Here is a 21,241-nt window from a genome sequence, read left to right as displayed (position 1 = left end):
ATGTTTAATATATGTCGTATATGTGTTATTAATAATAAATAATAATAATAATAATAATAATAATATGTATGCATTTGTATGTAAATATGTAAAATGGTTTTATTGACGAAATAATAATAATAATATTAAAAATAAAATAGTACGTTTAATGTGTAAATAATAATAATGTGTAAAAATATGTGATATGTAATATGTAGTAAATAATATGTAATATGTGTATAAAATAAATGTGTAAATGTAATATGTAAATAATATGTAAAATATAGTATAAATAATAATGTAAATAATAATATGTGTGATAAATAGTAATATAATGTATGTAAATAATGTGTAAATAAATGTAATGTGTAAATAATAATAGTAAATAATATGTGATAAAATAATATGTAAAGTAATAATAATATGTGTAAATAATGTGTAGTAAATAAATAATGTGTAAATAATAATAGTAATAATGTATAATAATGTATGTAATAAAATAATATGTAAATAAATAATATATAATATGTATGTAATAAATAATATGTAAATAATAATAATAATGTTAATAATATAAATAATAATATAGTAAATAATAATATGTATTAAAAATATGTAATATAAATAATGTTAATAAATAATATGTAAATATGTAATAATAAATAATATGCCGTCGTTTAATAATAAATATGTCATTTTAAGAAAATAATAATAAATAATAATAATAATATGAGTAATAATATGTGTAAATAAAAATAATGTGTAAAATAGTAAATAATATGTATGATAAAATAATATGTAGTAATAATGTGAAATAAATATATGTGTAAATAAGTAAAATAATATGACGTATGTAAATATGTGTAAGTAATAATAATAATGTGAATAAGTAATAAGTGTAAAATAGTATGTGTAAATAAGCATGTAAGTAAATAGCGTATATGTGTAGTAATGTTAGGCAATAATAGGTAATGTGTATATAAGTATGTAAATAATATTAATATGATAATAATAATATGTGTAAATGTATGTAAGTAATAATGTAATAATAATGTGTGATGTGTAAATAGTGTGTAATGTAATAATATGTGTAAATATGATTATAATAGTAATATTATATAATAGTAAATGTGATATGTAATAAGTAATATGTAGTAAGTAATGTGTGATAAAATATGTATGTGTAAAATATTAATATGTGTCAATAAATAATGTGTAATGTATGTAAATGTATGCATTGTAATATGTAGCATATTATATATATGAATAATAATGTCTCGATCAAGTAATAATAATGTGGTAAATAATATGTGATGATAATGTAATATGTAGTGTTGATAAATGTATATGTGATAAATGTGTGTAATAATGACATGTAATAATAATATGTAATAATAAGTATGTAATAAATATGTATGTGTGATAAATGTATGTGAATGCATGTATAATAATAAATATAATATGTGTATAATAATAATATTAATGTATAAATAATATAATATAATGTGCATAAATAATAATGATAGTATTAATAAATAATATATGTGATAAATAAGTAATATATGTAGATAAATAATAATATGTATTGTAAGAAATATGTAATAATATGTGTTAAAATAATATGTTATAATCAAATAGTATAATATGTCTTAAAATATAACTATATAAGATCACACCTTCAGTGAAAAACACTGGGCCAAGTAATTGACTATCGCCTGCTTATCTGGAGGCACTTGTCATAGAAGATGGAAGGCTATTGTGTCCACGTCCTGAGGCCTCCCCTGCTCCCTCTGCTGGTACACTGTGACACTCCAGTCTATCCAGCAGTACGCTCTGTCTTCATAATTTATTCCCCCAGAAGCCCTTATTTATTGTGAAACCAGATCATTGCCAGCGACCATTGTTGCCTAATGTTGGCACAATAAATATTTTCTGAGCGTGAACCTTGACCTTCCTCTTGTCTCCCTCCTATAAGAGCGTACCATCGCCAGACACGAGGTGAGGGACGTGGAGCAGCGCCACACCCAAGATGGCGTACGGGACACGCCGCCGCTGGCTGAGGCAGAGGACGTGGTTATCATATATAACAGGGTGCCCAAGACGGCGAGCACGTCGTTCACCAACATCGCCTACGACCTTTGTGGAAAGAACCACTTCCACGTTTTGCACATCAACACCACCAAGAACAATCCTGTCATGTCCTTACAAGACCAGGTGAGAACATGGCTGACACCTGCCACTTTATAAACAGTCCTACAACGAGACGCACCCACCAGCATTTAGAAACCGGAGGTGTTAATAAGTAAGAGTGATGTGGAAAGAATTCGGCATGTACTTCACAAATGTCTTTTTGAATAAATTTCAAAAAGATAATTTTCTAGGAGCCACGACAGTACTAATTTAAGGATTTGTTGGGGAAACTTGAATACAAATCTGTCTCCTTAGCCCTCCTGCACTTATTGACCCTTGTATTGCCTCATCAAGCATCTGGTCAGAGAAACAGTCTGGCTGGGTCCTCCACAGTGTTTAGTCCTCCACAGTGTTTAGTCTGGTCTGGCTGTGTCCTCCACAGCCCTGACGTGTTTAGTCTGGTCTGGCTGTGTCCTCCACAGCCCTGACTCCACATCCCTGACATGTTTAGTCTGGTCTGGCTGTGTCCTCCACAGTGTTTAGTCTGGTCTGGCTGTGTCCTCCACAGCCCTGACTCCACAGCCCTGACGTGTTTAGTCTGGTCTGGCTGTGTCCTCCACAGTGTCTAGTCTGGTCTGGCTGTGTCCTCCACAGTGTTTAGTCTGGTCTGGCTGTGTCCTCCACAGCCCTGACGTGTTTAGTCTGGCTGTGTGCATTTGTATTCCTGACTGTCACTGTGACTCCTGTTGAGAACACGGAGAACGAGCAGAAGGAATGCCTGGGAGCCTCTGGCTAGAGCCGTGATGGTGTTAGTTCAGTCCTCTGCTCTGCCAAGGTAATAACCTGTCTGTTCTCACAGCGGTCTCTTCCCTGTGCAGACGATACTACATGGGTGGGGAGAATCTGAGCATTGTTAAATGTCACCTAGATAGATGAGACAAACTCGTAGCCACAAGGGACTGTAGTGTAGATTGCACATAAATCCAATTCGATCTTTGATGTTCTTTTTAAACTTATCTGTTTGGATAAGAGTGTTAGCCCAAAATAAGAAATAGGAAAATGGGAACGTTAAGAACCTTTCAGTTTGAAGAAGAAGAAGATGTTAATGGGGACAGGAAGGAAGTTGTTTTGTTTTTTATTTGTATTTTATTAACCTTTTTATTTAACTCTGCAAGTCAGTTAAGAACAAATTGTTATTCACAATGACGGCCTAGGAACAGTGGGTTAACTGCCTTGTTCAGGGGGCAGAACGACAGATTTTCACCTTGTCAGCTCGGGGGATTCAATCGTACAACCTTTTCAGTTAAAAGTCCCAATGCTCCAAACCACTAGGCTACCCTGCCACTCTAATGTACTTGTCATCGTGTCTGTGTCAGACATGCATAGACGACATGGATAACAGCTTGTGTGATTAGGACTGTTGATTTGTGCTTCCAGGTGCGCTTTGTCCGCAACGTGACTTCCTGGAGAGCGATGAAGCCTGGGTTCTACCACGGACATGTGGCTTTCCTCGACTTCTCCAAGTAAAACTCTCCACAACATTCTTTACTTTAAACGATATCGATATGAGTAAACAAACACATTTTATATATGACACATGAAGAAGGTCTTGACTTGGTGCTTTTATTTATTTAGTTATTGATGTAGATTTTTTTTTTTTAACTCATCTCTTGTATACTTCTCCTACTGTGGGATTCATCTTTGCTCTTCATTTTCTCAAAACGTCTGCTGCCACCATGTGGCTGAAAGTGGAACTTGTCCTGTATTTGTGAAATGCATTGGGCGTGAATCAAAAGCTCCAAAGATGTTCAGCTATTCTTTTAGCAGTTCACTTCTACCTGTTGTGATTAGGCGTTCCCCTAACTGTTGTCATTAGGCGTTCCCCTAACTGTTGTCATTAGGCGTTCCCCTAACTGTTGTCATTAGGCGTTCCCCTAACTGTTGTCATTAGGTGTTGTCATTAGGCGTTCCCCTAACTGTTGTCATTAGGCGTTCCCCTAACTGTTGTCATTAGGCGTTCCCCTAACTGTTGTCATTAGGCGTTCCCTAACTGTTGTCATTAGGCGTTCCCCTAACTGTTGTCATTAGGCGTTCCCCTAACTGTTGTCATTAGGCGTTCCCCTAACTGTTGTCATTAGGCGTTCCCCTAACTGTTGTCATTAGGCGTTCCCTAACTGTTGTCATTAGGCGTTACCCTAACTGTTGTCATTAGGCGTTCCCCTAACTGTTGTCATTAGGCGTTCCCTAACTGTTGTCATTAGGCGTTCCCCTAACTGTTGTCATTAGGTGTTGTCATTAGGCGTTACCCTAACTGTTGTCATTAGGCGTTCCCTAACTGTTGTCATTAGGCGTTCCCTAACTGTTGTCATTAGGCGTTCCCCTAACTGTTGTCATTAGGCGTTCCCCTAACTGTTGTCATTAGGCGTTCCCCTAACTGTTGTCATTAGGCGTTCCCCTAACTGTTGTCATTAGGCGTTCCCCTAACTGTTGTCATTAGGCGTTCCCTAACTGTTGTCATTAGGCGTTACCCTAACTGTTGTCATTAGGCGTTCCCTAACTGTTGTCATTAGGCGTTCCCCTAACTGTTGTCATTAGGCGTTCCCCTAACTGTTGTCATTAGGCGTTCCCCTAACTGTTGTCATTAGGCGTTCCCCTAACTGTTGTCATTAGGCGTTCCCCTAACTGTTGTCATTAGGCGTTCCCCTAACTGTTGTCATTAGGCGTTCCCCTAACTGTTGTCATTAGGCGTTCCCCTAACTGTTGTCATTAGGCGTTCCCCTAACTGTTGTCATTAGGCGTTCCCCTAACTGTTGTCATTAGGCGTTCCCCTAACTGTTGTCATTAGGCGTTCCCTAACTGTTGTCATTAGGCGTTCCCCTAACTGTTGTCATTAGGCGTTCCCTAACTGTTGTCATTAGGCGTTACCCTAACTGTTGTCATTAGGCGTTCCCCTAACTGTTGTCATTAGGCGTTCCCCTAACTGTTGTCATTAGGCGTTCCCCTAACTGTTGTCATTAGGCGTTACCCTAACTGTTGTCATTAGGCGTTCCCCTAACTGTTGTCATTAGGCGTTACCCTAACTGTTGTCATTAGGCGTTACCCTAACTGTTGTCATTAGGCGTTCCCTAACTGTTGTCATTAGGCGTTACCCTAACTGTTGTCATTAGGCGTTCCCCTAACTGTTGTCATTAGGCGTTCCCCTAACTGTTGTCATTAGGCGTTCCCCTAACTGTTGTCATTAGGCGTTCCCCTAACTGTTGTCATTAGGTGTTGTCATTAGGCGTTCCCTAACTGTTGTCATTAGGCGTTCCCTAACTGTTGTCATTAGGCGTTCCCTAACTGTTGTCATTAGGCGTTCCCTAACTGTTGTCATTAGGCGTTCCCTAACTGTTGTCATTAGGCGTTCCCTAACTGTTGTCATTAGGCGTTCCCTAACTGTTGTGATTAGGCGTTACCCTAACTGTTGTCATTAGGCGTTACCCTAACTGTTGTCATTAGGCGTTACCCTAACTGTTGTGATTAGGCGTTCCCTAACTGTTGTCATTAGGCGTTCCCCTAACTGTTGTCATTAGGCGTTCCCCTAACTGTTGTCATTAGGCGTTCCCCTAACTGTTGACATTAGGCGTTCCCCTAACTGTTGTCATTAGGCGTTCCCCTAACTGTTGTCATTAGGCGTTCCCCTAACTGTTGACATTAGGCGTTCCCCTAACTGTTGTCATTAGGCGTTCCCCTAACTGTTGTCATTAGGCGTTCCCCTAACTGTTGACATTAGGTGTTCCCCTAACTGTTGTGATTAGGTGTTCCCCTAACTGTTGTCATTAGGCGTTACCCTAACTGTTGTCATTAGGCGTTACCCTAACTGTTGTCATTAGGCGTTCCCCTAACTGTTGTCATTAGGCGTTCCCCTAACTGTTGTCATTAGGCGTTCCCCTAACTGTTGTCATTAGGCGTTCCCCTAACTGTTGTCATTAGGCGTTCCCCTAACTGTTGTCATTAGGCGTTCCCCTAACTGTTGTCATTAGGCGTTCCCTAACTGTTGACATTAGGCGTTCCCTAACTGTTGTCATTAGGCGTTCCCTAACTGTTGTCATTAGGCGTTCCCTAACTGTTGTCATTAGGCGTTCCCTAACTGTTGTCATTAGGCGTTCCCTAACTGTTGTCATTAGGCGTTCCCTAACTGTTGACATTAGGCGTTCCCTAACTGTTGACATTAGGCGTTCCCCTAACTGTTGTCATTAGGCGTTCCCTAACTGTTGTCATTAGGCGTTCCCTAACTGTTGTCATTAGGCGTTCCCCTAACTGTTGACATTAGGCGTTCCCTAACTGTTGACATTAGGCGTTCCCCTAACTGTTGACATTAGGTGTTACCCTAACTGTTGTCATTAGGCGTTCCCTAACTGTTGTCATTAGGCGTTCCCCTAACTGTTGTCATTAGGTGTTGTCATTAGGCGTTCCCTAACTGTTGACATTAGGCGTTCCCTAACTGTTGTCATTAGGCGTTCCCTAACTGTTGTCATTAGGCGTTCCCTAACTGTTGTCATTAGGCGTTCCCTAACTGTTGTCATTAGGCGTTCCCCTAACTGTTGTCATTAGGCGTTCCCTAACTGTTGTCATTAGGTGTTGTCATTAGGCGTTCCCCTAACTGTTGTCATTAGGCGTTCCCCTAACTGTTGTCATTAGGTGTTGACATTAGGCGTTCCCTAACTGTTTTTCATTAGGCGTTCCCTAACTGTTGTCATTAGGCTTTACCCTAACTGTTGTCATTAGGCGTTACCCTAACTGTTGTCATTAGGCGTTCCCCTAACTGTTGTGATTAGGCGTTCCCTAACTGTTGACATTAGGCGTTCCCCTAACTGTTGACATTAGGCGTTCCCTAACTGTTGTCATTAGGCGTTACCCTAACTGTTGTGATTAGGCGTTACCTAACTGTTGTCATTAGGCGTTCCCTAACTGTTGTCATTAGGCGTTCCCCTAACTGTTGTCATTAGGCGTTCCCTAACTGTTGTCATTAGGCGTTCCCTAACTGTTGTCATTAGGCGTTCCCTAACTGTTGTCATTAGGCGTTCCCCTAACTGTTGTCATTAGGCGTTCCCTAACTGTTGTCATTAGGCGTTCCCTAACTGTTGTCATTAGGCGTTCCCCTAACTGTTGTCATTAGGCGTTCCCTAACTGTTGTCATTAGGCGTTCCCCTAACTGTTGTCATTAGGCGTTCCCTAACTGTTGTCATTAGGCGTTCCCCTAACTGTTGTCATTAGGCGTTACCCTAACTGTTGTCATTAGGCGTTACCCTAACTGTTGTCATTAGGCGTTACCCTAACTGTTGTCATTAGGCGTTCCCCTAACTGTTGACATTAGACGTTCCCCTAACTGTTGTCATTAGGCGTTCCCCTAACTGTTGACATTAGACGTTACCCTAACTGTTGTCATTAGGTGTTGTCATTAGGCGTTCCCCTAACTGTTGTCATTAGGCGTTCCCCTAACTTGTATTAGCTAACACAACGTGCCATTGGAACACAGGAGTGATGTTTGCTGATAATGGGCCTATGTAGATATTCCATCAAAAAAATCAGCCGTTTCCAGCTACAATTGTCATTTACAACATTAACAATGTCTACATTGTATTTCTGTTCAATTTTATGTTGTTTTAATGGACCAAAAAATGTGACATTTTTAAGTAACTCCAAACTTTTGAACTGTGGTGTTTTAGTCCTAACTATTGTGATTAGGTACAACGCATTCGGAAAGTATTTCCACATCTTGTTAGCCTTATTCTAACATTTATCAAATAAAATGCTCATCCGTCTACACGCATTACCCCACAATGACAAAGCGGAAACAGGTTTTTAGAATGTTTTGAAGTTATAAAATATAAACAGACCTTATTTACAGAGTGACCTTGATCAGAGAGGTGACCAAGAACCCGATGGTCACTCTGATAGAGTTCCTCTGTGGGGATGGGAGAACCTTCCAGAAGGACAACCATCTCTGCAGCACTCCACCAATCAGGCCTTTGTGGTAGAGTGGCCAGACGGAAGCAACTACTCAGTAAAAGGCGCATGACAGCCCGCTTGGAGTTTGCTAAAAGGCACCTAAAGACTCTCAGACCGTGAGAGACAAGATTCTCTGGTCTGATGAAACCAAGATTGAACTCTTTGGCCATAATGCCAAGCGTCACGCCTGGAGGAAACCTGGCACCATCCCTACGGTGAAGCATGGTGGTGGCAGCATCATGTTTTGGAGATGTTTTTCAGCAGCAGGGACTGGGAGACTAGTCAGGATTGAGGGAAAGATGAACAGAGCAAAATACAGAGAGATCCTTGATGAAAACCTGCTCCAGAGCACTCAGGACCTCAGACTGGGGGCGAAGATTCACCTTCTAACAGAACAACGACCCTAAGCACACAGCCAAGACGATGCAGGAGTGGCTTCGGGACAAGTCTCTGAATATCCTTGAGTGACCTAGTCAGAGCCCGGACTTGAATCTGATTGAACATCTCTGGAGAAAACAGCTGTGCAGCGACATTCCTCATCCAACCTGACAGAGTTTCAGAGGATCTGCAGAGAAGAATGGGAGAAACTCCCCAAATACAGGTGTGCCAAGCTTGCATCGTCATACCAAAGAAGACTTCAGGCTTTTATCGCTGCCAAAGGTGCTTCAACAAAGTACTGAGTACAGGGTCTGAATACTTATGGGAATGTCATATTTCAGTTTTATTTTTAATACATTTTCAAACATTTCATTTGCTTTGTCATTATGGAGTATTGTGTGTAGATTGATGAGGGGGGAAAAACGATTTAATCATTTTTAAAGTAATGCTGTAACGTAACAAAATGAGGGAAAAGTGTAGGGATCTTATTACTTTCCGAATGCACTGTATATTCAGGTATATTCCTAACTATTGTGATTAGGTACAGGTATTCTCCTAACTATTGTGATTAGGTACAGGTATTCTCCTAACTATTGTGATTAGGTACAGGTATTCTCCTAACTATTGTGATTAGGTACAGGTATTCTCCTAACTATTGTGATTAGGTACAGGTATTGTCCTAACTATTGTGATTAGGTACAGGTATTCTCCTAACTATTGTGATTAGGTACAGGTATTCTCCTAACTATTGTGATTAGGTACAGGTATTCTCCTAACTATTGTGATTAGGTACAGGTATTGTCCTAACTATTGTGATTAGGTACAGGTATTGTCCTAACTATTGTGATTAGGTACAGGTATTGTCCTAACTATTGTGATTAGGTACAGGTATTGTCCTAACTATTGTGATTAGGTACAGGTATTGTCCTAACTATTGTGATTAGGTACAGGTATTGTCCTAACTATTGTGATTAGGTACAGGTATTCTCCTAACTATTGTGATTAGGTACAGGTATTCTCCTAACTATTGTGATTAGGTACAGGTATTCTCCTAACTATTGTGATTAGGTACAGGTATTGTCCTAACTATTGTGATTAGGTACAGGTATTGTCCTAACTATTGTGATTAGGTACAGGTATTCTCCTAACTATTGTGATTAGGTACAGGTATTCTCCTAACTATTGTGATTAGGTACAGGTATTCTCCTAACTATTGTGATTAGGTACAGGTATTGTCCTAACTATTGTGATTAGGTACAGGTATTCTCCTAACTATTGTGATGAGGTACAGGTATTCTCCTAACTATTTTCCCTCTGATAGGTATGGGGTGAGAGGTAAACCTGTTTACATCAACGTGGTCCGGGACCCCATCCAACGCCTCGTATCGTACTACTACTTCCTGAGGTTTGGAGATGACTACAGGCCTGGCCTCCGACGGAGAAAACAAGGTGACAAAAAGGTATTGTAGTATACGTATACAAATAATTACACAGTAACATACTGGTTTTCAATGGTGTTTTAAAATGTCTTATCGCCCTAGTGAGTGTATATGAAGCTCTATTTCTGGTGTGTGTGTGTGTGTGTGTGTGTGTGTGTGTGTGTGTGTGTGTGTGTTAGACCTTTGATGAGTGTGTGTCAGCAGGTGGTTCTGACTGTGCCTCTGAGAAGCTTTGGCTCCAGATCCCGTTCTTCTGCGGACACTACTCAGAGTGCTGGTGGGTACCAACATGGCTTCCAGTGGTGGGTGGGAGTCAACATGGCTGCCAGTGCTGGGTGGGAGTCAACATGGCTGCCAGTGTTGGGTGGGAGTCAACATGGCTGCCAGTGCTGGGTGGCAGTCAACATGGCTGCCAGTGCTGGGTGGCAGTCAACATGGCTGCCAGTGCTGGGTGGCAGTCAACATGGCTGCCAGTGCTGGGTGGGAGCCAACATGGCTGCCAGTGGTGGGTGGGAGCCAACATGGCTGCCAGCGCTGGGTGGGAGCCAACATGGCTGCCAGCGCTGGGTGGGAGCCAACATGGCTGCCAGCGCTGGGTGGGAGCCAACATGGCTGCCAGCGCTGACCCACTCATCCCCATTGCACCGGCTGGGGCCTAGGGGACTATGGTCAATGTGTTAATAATCAGAACACATTGATAACGTAATAATTAAGTCATTTGTTGTCGTTAAACAGTGTGTAAACCACAGATATATCTTATTAAATGAGTTTCCTATATGTAATTACCATGGTGTGAACTGTATGTTGTGTGTATATGTACTATAGGAATGTAGGCAGCAGGTGGGCCCTGGATCAGGCCAAGTATAACCTGCTGAATGAATATCTACTAGTCGGGGTGACAGAGGAGCTGGAGGACTTTATCATGATGCTGGAGGCAGCTCTGCCCCGCTTCTTCAAGGGTGCCACAGGCCTCTACAAAACAGGTACTGTACTGGCACATCATGTATCCTGGTTCCTCTCACTTAGCATCAGCAGATAAAACCCTGTCAGTGTTCTAGCCTTGTCTCTGTGGCACCATGTCCTTCTGACCGACCCTGGTCTGCAGCCCACTCTGCTCTTTTCCTGGTAACAGCATTTAGTACACTTGGGCAGAATAACCTACTATATTTAGGGCACTTGGGCAGACCAAGTGAAGGAGTAGCCTGTTGGATAGATACAGTGGTTGCTCCACTAAAAGTTTTTGCAATTATGCTGTGGTACTTAGAGGTAATTTGTGGTTTAGTACGGTACCCTGCGTCACTACTTCATTGCTTCAGACCACCACAAGGGGGAGTTAGAGTACTGATTATGCTTTTGGCTCCTACTGTGTCTCTAACTGACAATGAATGGGTGACATAAACCTCAATAGAAACTGATAATTGTGCACGACTTCAGTATTACTTAATAAATAAATACATTTTATTTTGTTAGGATTGTTTTGCTCTTACTGTAGTACTGTAGGCCACTCCCGACCAGTCACGTTGTACAGCGCCTAAGACACTGCAGCGATCTAAGACAGTACAAGCTGTGTTGCTACAGATGCTGGTTCAATACCGTTTCTCTCTCTCTAAAAACAGAAAAAATGTTTTGGCCTTTTATTTAATTTTCAAAAAAAGAAGTCAGCGATTTTGTAATCTGAATAATCTCCAAATGTCGTTATATATATATATATATATATGTCAAATTGATGGCACAGTCATATAAAGCTGAGTGACTCACTCATTCATGGCTTTGAATCAAAATAAACAAGTACTGTGCGGCTGCAATACGCTGCAACTTTTTAAGGACAAACCACTGTAGACCCTAACCGATCCTCTCCTGTTCCCGTGTGCTCCCAGGTAAGAAGTCCCACCTGCGTAAGACTACAGAGAAGAAGCCACCCACCAAGGAGTCCATCGCCAAGCTGCAGCAGTCCGACATCTGGAAGATGGAGAACGAGTTCTACGAGTTTGCCCAGGAGCAGTTCCAGTTTGTCCGAGCCCACGCCGTCCGGGAGAAGGACGGGGAACTCTACCTGCTGGCACAGAACTTCTTCTATGAGAAAATCTACCCCAAAGTGAACTAGGGTGGAACTGGGTTAACATCAGGCCAGGTGGATGGTGATGAGGTCTGGGTTAACATCAGGCCAGGGGGATGTTGATGAGGTCTGTGTTATCAGGCCAGGGGATGTTGATGTGTTGACGAGGTCTGGGTTAACATCAGGCCAGGGGGATGTTGATGAGGTCTGGGTTAACATCAGGCCAGGGGGGATGTTGATGAGGTCTGGGTTAACATCAGGCCAGGGGGATGTTGATGAGGTCTGGGTTAACATCAGGCCAGGGGGGATGTTGATGAGGTCTGGGTTAACATCAGGCCAGGGCGATGTTGATGAGGTCATACACTACTCTCTGTGCTAGTTCAGACTTCAGAGCCTGACCATTATTCACCCTGTTACACACGTTACAGAATGCCGTCATAACAATAACTGTGTCTGATGTGTGGATGGGGACCTACTGTGTAGCTGTACTGTGTCTGGCGTGTGGATGGGGACCTTCTGTGTAGCTGTACTGTGTCTGGGGGGAAAGGGGATACTGTGCTGGTTTCATTGGTTCCTTGTTCTTCACTGTAGTTGTTGACTTCTGCAAGGTATTTGAACAGGTCTCAAATCCAACATGGTGTCCTGTACTTCTCTGCAGCTGGCCACTTCTACAGGTTATTTAAGCCAGATCGAACATGGTGTCCTGTACTTCTCTGCAGCTGGCCACTTCTACAGGTTATTTAAGCCAGATCGAACATGGTGTCCTGTACTTCTCTGTAGCTGGCCACTTCTACAGGTTATTGAAGCCAGATCCAACATGGTGTCCTGTACTTCTCTGTAGCTGGCCACTTCTACAGGTTATTTAAGCCAGATCTAACATGGTGTCCTGTACTTCTCTGTAGCTGGCCACTTCTACAGGTTATTGAAGCCAGATCCAACATGGTGTCCTGTACTTCTCTGTAGCTGGCCACTTCTACAGGTTATTGAAGCCAGATCGAACATGGTGTCCTGTACTGCTCTGTAGCTGGCCACTTCTACAGGTTATTGAAGCCAGATCGAACATGGTGTCCTGTACTTCTCTGCAGCTGGCCACTTCTACAGGTTATTGAAGCCAGATCGAACATGGTGTCCTGTACTGCTCTGTAGCTGGCCACTTCTACAGGTTATTGAAGCCAGATCGAACATGGTGTCCTGTACTTCTCTGCAGCTGGCCACTTCTACAGGTTATTGAAGCAAGATCCAACATGGTGTCCTGTACTGCTCTGTAGCTGGCCACTTCTACAGGTTATTTAAGCCAGATCCAACATGGTGTCCTGTACTTCTCTGTAGCTGGCCACTTCTACAGGTTATTGAAGCCAGATCCAACATGGTGTCCTGTACTTCTCTGTAGCTGGCCACTTCTACAGGTTATTGAAGCAAGATCCAACATGGTGTCCTGTACTTCTCTGTAGCTGGCCTCTTCTACAGGTTATTGAAGGTGTCCTGTACTTCTCTGCAGCTGGCCACTTCTACAGGTTATTGAAGCCAGATCCAACATGGTGTCCTGTACTTCTCTGTAGCTGATCACTTCTTCTACAGGTTATTGAAGCAAGATCCAACATCTGACCAGGTCAGAGGTCAATAAGCCCCCCCTCCACTGGGGACCTGCCTTGTGGTCTTCAGGCTCCCCAACTCAAAATGGCTGCCCAACCACAACCACATCGGACGACGTCCAGCAAAAGATTTGTCTATTTTACATTTTCGTTTTTTATTTTTATTAAATCAAAACAACATATGAGAAGGTCAAAACACAGTTTGCTGGCTCATGCCAGAAGGACAGTTTGCTGGCTCGTGCCAGAAGGACAGTTTGCTGGCTCGTGCCAGAAGGACAGTTTGCTGGCTCGTGCCAGAAGGACAGTTTGCTGGCTCGTGCCAGAAGGACAGTTTGCTGGCTCGTGCCAGAAGGACAGTTTGCTGGCTCGTGCCAGAAGGACAGTTTGCTGGCTCGTGCCAGAAGGACAGTTTGCTGGCTCGTGCCAGAAGGACAGTATGCAGGCTCGTGTCAGAAGGACAGTTTGCTGGCTCGTGCCTAAGCTGGGTGGCACTGTACTAACAAGGAGGAAAGCGTGGCTTCAGCTCGGTGTGATGCAGAGTGGCTTCAGCTCGGTGTGATGCCGAGTGGCTTCAGCTCGGTGTGTTAAGGGCTGTTCATCTACATTGTGTGTGTGTGTGTACAGTCGTGGCCAAAAGTTGAGAATGACACACATGAATTTTCATTCTGCTGCCTCAGTTTGTATGATGGCAATTTGCATATCAGAATGTTAAGAGTGATCAGATTAATTGCAAAGTCCCTCTTTGCCATGCAAATGAACTGAATCCCCAAAACATTTCCACTGCATTTCAGCCCTGCCACAAAAGGACCAGCTGACATCATTTTTATTTTTATTTATTTCACCTTTATTTAACCAGGTAGGCTAGTTGAGAACAAGTTCTCATTTGCAACTGCGACCTGGCCAAGATAAAGCATAGCAGTGTGAACAGACAACACAGAGTTACACATGGAGTAAACAATTAGCAAGTCAATAACACAGTAGAAAAAAATGGGCAGTCTATATACAATGTGTGCAAAAGGCATGAGGAGGTAGGCGAATAATACAATTTTGCAGATTAACACTGGAGTGATATTGGTGTGCAAAAGAGCAGAAAAGTAAATAAATAAAAACAGTATAAAAACAGTATGGGAATGAGGTAGGTGAAAAAGGGTGATGTCAGTGATTCTCTCGTTAACACAGGTGTGAGTGTTGACGAGGACAAGGCTGGAGATCACTCCGTCATACTGATTGAGTCCGAATAACAGACTGGAAGCTTCAAAAGGAGGGTGGTGTTTGGAATCATTGTTCTCCCTCTGTCAACCATGGTTACCTGCAAGGAAACACGTGCCGTCATCATTGCTTTGCACAAAAAAGGCTTCACAGGTAAGGATATTGCTGCCAGTAATATTGCACCTAAATCAACCATTTATCGGATCATCAAGAACTTCAAGGAGAGCAGTTCAATTGTTGTGAAAAGGCTTCAGGGTGCCCAAGAAAGTCCAGCAAGCGCCAGGACCGTCTCCTAAAGTTGATTCAGCTGTGGGATCGGGGCACCACCAGTACAGAGCTTGCTCAGGAATGGCAGCAAGCAGGTGTGAGTGCATCTGCACGAAGACTTTTGGATGATTGGATGATGCATCTGCACGAAGACTTTTGGATGATTGGATGATGCATCTGCACGAAGACTTTTGGATGATGGCCCGGTGTCAAGAAAGGCAGCAAAGAAGCCACTTCTCTCCAGGAAAAACATCGGTAACAGACTGATATTCAGCAAAAGGTACAGGGATTGGACTGCTGAGGACTGGGGTAAAGTCATTTTCTCTGATGAATCCCCTTTCTGATTGTTTGGGGCATCCGGAAAAAGGCTTGTCTGGAGAAGACAAGGTGAGCGCTACCATCAGTCCTGTGACATGCCAACAATAAAGCATCCTGAGACCATTCATGTGTGGGGTTGCTTCTCAGCCAAGGGAGTGGGCTCACTCACAATTTTGCTTAAGAACACAGCGATGAATATAGAATGGTAACAACACATCCTCCAAGAGCAACTTCTCCCAACCATCCAGGAACAGTTTGGTGACGAACAATGCCTTTTCCAGTATGATGGAGCATCTTGCCATAAGGCAAAAGTGATAACTATGTGTCTCGGGGAACAAAACATCAATATTTTGGGTCCATGGCCAGGAAACTCCCCAAAACTTAATCCCATTGAGAACTTGTGGTCAATCCTCAAGAGACGGATGGACAAACAACCAACCCACAAATTCTGACAAACTCCAAGCATTGATTATGCAAGAATGGGCCGCCATCAGTCAGGATGTGGCCCAGAAGTTAATTGACAGCATGCCAGGGCGGATTGCAGAGGTCTTGAAAAAGAAAGGTCAACACTGCAAATATTAACTCTTTGCATCAACTTCATGTAATTGTCAATAAAAGCCTTTGACACTTATGACATGCCTGTAATTATACTTCAGTATCCATAGTAACATCTGAAAAAAATATCTAAAGACAACTGAAACGGCAAACTTTGTGGAAATTAATATTTGTCATTCTCACAACTTTTGTCCACGATTTGTATATTTCAGATCCACTGTTAGCAGTTTACAGAGTAAACACATGAAACCACAGTACACAGTTTATTTACACACTACATATCTGATGTACTGGACCAAATGTTTGGTGAGACTTCTGTGAGCATTGTACCTTTTTTCGGTGTGTCTTTTAACATCTAGTTCATGTGTAGCCCACTAAGAAAAAATTCTCAAGATTATTTTATTAAAAAAAATGAAAAAATAATGATAATACAAATGAAAATCTCCGTTCTGTACTATCGACCTGAAGTTCCGTTCTGTACTATCGACCTGAAGTTCCGTTCTGTACTATCGACCTGAAGTTCCGTTCTGTACTATCGACCTGAAGTTCCGTTCTGTACTATCGACCTGAAGTTCCGTTCTGTACTATCGACCTGAAGTTCCGTTCTGTACTATCGACCTGAAGTTCCGTTCTGTACTATCGACCTGAAGTTCCGCTCTGTACTATCGACCTGAAGTTCCGCTCTGTACTATCGACCTGAAGTTCCGCTCTGTACTATCGACCTGAAGTTCCGCTCTGTACTATCGACCTGAAGTTCCGCTCTGTACTATCGACCTGAAGTTCCGCTCTGTACTATCGACCTGAAGTTCCGTTCTGTACTATCGACCTGAAGTTCCGTTCTGTACTATCGACCTGAAGTTCCGTTCTGTACTATCGACCTGAAGTTCCGTTCTGTACTATCGACCTGAAGTTCCGTTCTGTACTATCGACCTGAAGTTCCGCTCTGTACTATCGACCTGAAGTTCCGCTCTGTACTATCGACCTGAAGTTCCGCTCTGTACTATCGACCTGAAGTTCCGCTCTGTACTATCGACCTGAAGTTCCGCTCTGTACTATCGACCTGAAGTTCCGCTCTGTACTATCGACCTGAAGTTCCGCTCTGTACTATCGACCTGAAGTTCCGCTCTGTACTATCGACCTGAAGTTCCGCTCTGTACTATTTTTTTTTTTAACCACCACAACATTCCAAATGTGTTTCATTCATCAGTTTGTTGGAATTGTCTGGATAACGAACTTGTCTTTAGCACAACGTTTTAGTGTGTGAATGCAGCAGCAGTTTGTCGCTATGACTCAACAGTGTGTGATCAACGTTGACCAGAAATGAGACTTCTGTTATTATTATTTTTATCCCAAATGGCGCTCCACCCCTCTCCCTTGGCCCTAACCCTTTTTGTGTTTGCAGATCAGAAAGGTCTGGTATAAGCAACGGTATATCTTCCACCGTGTTGCATACACCGTACCGTCAAGTCACATGGTGTATGCCTAAGAATTATTATTTTTTTTTTTGGTAACACGGTCACGCTCGTTAGAGAGCTGTCACGCCTTGGTCATTGTATTTTGTGTTTTTGTTATATGTTTGGGTTGGCCAGGGTGTGACATGGGTTTATAAAAATATATTAAAGTCATGAGTAACCTACACGCTGCGTTTCGGTCCAACTCTCTTCATTCAACAGACGAACGACGTTACAAGAGCGAGCTACGCTAAGAAGAAAAACACATCAGAGGCTTGATAGTGCCTTCATCATATCATTATTTTAATTTCCCAAATTACACCCTATTCCCTGTTTAGTACACTACTGTTCACCACTGCCCTATGGGGCCCTGGTAAAAAGTAGTGCACTACATAGGGAATAGGGTGCGATTTGGGATGCATTTTATACACGACTCCTAAGCCACTTTGATATTCGATGTCATTTTCCCCTTCACTTATTTTTCTGAATGTTGTGCTCATTCATTTGACGCAATTATCTGTTCTGCCAGTATACCACTTTTTTTTTTTCATATCAATTTCTTATTGTAAACAACCTAAAACATTTAAAATAAATACTGAACTGTTTCACAGTCTCCGCTGGTCTTCTGTTTTTAAGTGTAAACACTCAGTTAATTAAAGACATCCTTTTGTTGAAGTTTTCCTGTTTTGATGAGCAATATCCCATGAATAAAAACAAAAACAAAACAAATATACTGCTGTAAAAACCATTGTGTTGGGAGAAGTTCATCCTAGCCTTCCATCATGTTTGTCTTTAGCTCACTTACCTGAGAGATACTGCTGTAAACCATTGTGTTGGGAGAAGTTCATCCTAGCCTTCCATCATGTTTGTCTTTAGCTCACTTACCTGAGAGATACTTCTCAATGTTTTCTGTCTTTTACATTGACTCTTTCCTGTTGAATTTACAACAAGGATTTGCTATAAGCTGGAAGTCTTATTGTTTCTCCAGGTGCAGAAAAAGACCTGGTCAAAAAGTGGCGTTGTCTTTAAAAAAACATTTTTTTACTACTGTTGTTTTGAACAGATTGACATCATGATTTTTTAAAAATCCAACAGCAAGCTAGCTAGTAAATAACAGTCAGTCAGTGCCTCTTCCTCTGTGGTGCTGTAGAAGTGATGCTGTCAGTCAAATAAGTCTAAATCATAAGCTTAAAGGGAGGATGCTGCACTGGAAATGTGACCTCAACTGTAACGAGGGAGGATGCTGCACTGGAAATGTGACCTCAACTGTAACGAGGGAGGATGCTGCACTGGAAATGGGACAGAACAACAACTGTAACGAGGGAGGATGCTGCACTGGAAATGTGACCTCAACTGTAACGAGGGAGGATGCTGCACTGGAAATGTGACCTCAACTGTAACGAGGAAGGATGCTGCACTGGAAATGTGACAGAACAACAACTGTAATGAGGGAGGATGCTGCACTGGAAATGGGACAGAACAACAACTGTAACGAGGGAGGATGCTGCACTGGAAATGTGACAACAACTGTAACGAGGGAGGATGCTGCACTGGAAATGGGACAGAACAACAACTGTAACGAGGGAGGATGCTGTACTGGAAATGTGACCTCAACTGTAACGAGGGAGGATGCTGCACTGGAAATGTGACAGAACAGCAACTGTAACGAGGGAGGATGCTGCACTGGAAATGGGACCTCAACTGTAACGAGGGAGGATGCTGCACTGGAAATGGGACCTCAACTGTAACGAGGGAGGATGCTGCACTGGAAATGTGACCTCAACTGTAACGAGGGAGGATGCTGCACTGGAAATGTGACAGAACAACAACTGTAACGAGGGAGGATGCTGCACTGGAAATGTGACCTCAACTGTAACGAGGGAGGATGCGGCACTGGAAATGGGACAGAACAACAACTGTAACGAGGGAGGATGCTGCACTGGAAATGGGACAGAACAACAACTGTAACGAGGGAGGATGCTGCACTGGAAATGTGACAGAACAACAACTGTAACGAGGGAGGATGCTGCACTGGAAATGGGACCTCAACTGTAACGAGGGAGGATGCTGCACTGGAAATGTGACAGAACAACAACTGTAACGAGGGAGGATGCTGCACTGGAAATGGGACAGAACAACAACTGTAACAAGGGAGGATGCTGCACTGGAAATGGGACAGAACAACAACTGTAACAAGGGAGGATGCTGCACTGGAAATGTGACAGAACAACAACTGTAACAAGGGAGGATGCTGCACTGGAAATGGGACCTCAACTGTAACGAGGGAGGATGCTGCACTGGAAATGTGACAACAACAACTGTAACGAGGGAGGATGCTGCACTGGAAATGGGACAGAACAACAACTGTAACGAGGGAGGATGCTGCACTGGAAATGTGACCTCAACTGTAACGAGGGAGGATGCGGCACTGGAAATGGGACAGAACAACAACTGTAACGAGGGAGGATGCTGCACTGGAAATGTGACCTCAACTGTAACGAGAGCCTTATATAATCACTATGGAAACAGTAGCCGTCCTATAAATTCACACCAATGGCATAGGAAATAAAGCTTACCAAGTCTGACCTTTTTAACAGTTTATAGAAGAGGCAAACCATAGGACTCTTATTAACAAAGGCCTTGAATATTATCAGTATGATCTGTGTAAGATGGTCTCCTGAAGATGAGATTGGTGACACCTCTTGCACCGTCTGTGCCACCCCCAGGGGATAGATGGAAGGTGAATTTGTCACTAGATACTGATCTTGGGTCAGTTTAGCATTTTCCACACTAATGGTTAAGGTTTTTGGATTGTGGGAGGGGGAAACTGATCCTAGATCTGTACCTAGGGGACTACCTAACTTCACCCAGCTTGTGGTCCCTACTGCTCAGGCCTTTCACGATCTAACAGTCCCCGTCCAACACAGAGGCCCCAACCAATCTGATACGCCCACTGTGTGGCCAGCAACACATGACTGCATCCCAAATGGCTCCCCATTCCCTGCATAGTGCACTACTTTTGACCAGGGCCCTATGGAACCCTATTCCCTACACAGTTCACTACTTTTGACCAGGGCCCTATGGGTAAGTAGTGCACTGCATTAGGAATAGAGTGCCATTTGTTAGTGTGTGTGTGTGTGGGGGGGGGGTTAGTAGAACAGTCACAAGGAGAGCCAGAGCAGCCGTCTCAGAAAATAGAAACTCAATTACCAGTTTAGCTGTAGGCAACATGGCGTGTTGGTTGTGTTCATTAACCTCATCCAATAGGATAATTACTGCTTCTCAATTAAAAACACTGTCTCTCTCTCTCTACAGTGTATTGATGTCAGCTGATGAGTTCTCTGAAGGGTAATAGGGGAATGGAAAACCAAGTGAATGTTTCCACTGTGGGGGTTTTTCTATGTTGCTGATTTTATTTTTTACTTTGGAGTTTTTAATGATGGATTGTTTGTTTTTGTGTGTGATTTAATGATAATGATTTACCAGTTTTTGCTATTTAGCTTTTAAATAAAAAAAATAAAAAATAACAAACTCTGCTTTGTTTTTGTTTTATAAAATGCTAAAATAACCCCCCACCCCTTCAACGGTCACAGATGAATAGGAGTAACATCCTTCTTGGACAGCCTTCTCTTATTTAATCAATCTGAATTCTGTAAATAGCCACAATTGTTCTGGTTAGTTGATTTGATTCTGTGTGCTGAGATTTTAATGGTTTCACTGTTCCATTTTAAAAAGGCCTTTTGTTGACTTTCGTCTTGGCGCCACTAGAGGGCGCTAAGAAACCACTGAACCACTACACGACCCCTGTTCATTCTCTAAGCTCGTCGGTCTGCTTTCCCTGGGACTGTTCGCTGGTCTGTTAACCAGCAGACCTCA

The 21,241-nt window shown here is 42.5% G+C and overlaps 1 protein-coding gene and 1 long non-coding RNA gene across 48 annotated transcripts in view; one reads left to right on the top strand and one right to left on the bottom strand.

Annotated features, from left to right (window-relative positions):
* Positions 1-17,978, top strand: part of LOC118379446 (heparan sulfate 2-O-sulfotransferase 1-like) — a 118,312-nt gene extending 100,334 nt beyond the window's left edge. The window contains exons 2-10 of one of the 47 annotated variants that reach the window (XR_008066618.1): positions 1,955-2,193; positions 3,547-3,632; positions 9,800-9,938; positions 10,097-10,194; positions 10,743-10,900; positions 11,795-12,141; positions 12,179-12,708; positions 12,770-12,830; positions 13,075-17,978. Coding sequence is in view for 2 of the 47 variants with exons in the window: in XM_052465999.1 (XP_052321959.1) it covers positions 1,955-2,193; positions 3,547-3,632; positions 9,800-9,938; positions 10,097-10,194; positions 10,743-10,900; positions 11,795-12,021 (947 nt within the window). In the remaining 45 variants the exon portion in view is untranslated. Of the gene's footprint in view, positions 1-1,954; positions 2,194-3,546; positions 3,633-9,799; positions 9,939-10,096; positions 10,195-10,742; positions 10,901-11,794 lie in introns of all 47 variants that reach the window. The other 46 variants (XR_008066621.1, XR_008066623.1, XR_008066620.1 and 43 more) reach the window with 46 other exon arrangements.
* A 141-nt stretch (positions 17,979-18,119) lies between these two features.
* On the bottom strand, positions 18,120-20,884 carry LOC127908300 (uncharacterized). The gene is made up of 3 exons (XR_008066748.1): positions 19,364-20,884; positions 18,934-19,102; positions 18,120-18,713 (listed from the first exon to the last, which is right to left on the bottom strand). It is a non-coding gene; the product is annotated as an uncharacterized LOC127908300 (long non-coding RNA).
* Positions 20,885-21,241: the final 357 nt, after the last annotated feature.

This window comes from Oncorhynchus keta, chromosome 1, assembly GCF_023373465.1.
Source record: "Oncorhynchus keta strain PuntledgeMale-10-30-2019 chromosome 1, Oket_V2, whole genome shotgun sequence".
NCBI classification, from domain to species: Eukaryota; Metazoa; Chordata; class Actinopteri; order Salmoniformes; family Salmonidae; genus Oncorhynchus; species Oncorhynchus keta.
Note: the sequence above shows the minus strand (reverse complement) of the source record. Positions and strands in the feature narration are given on the sequence as shown.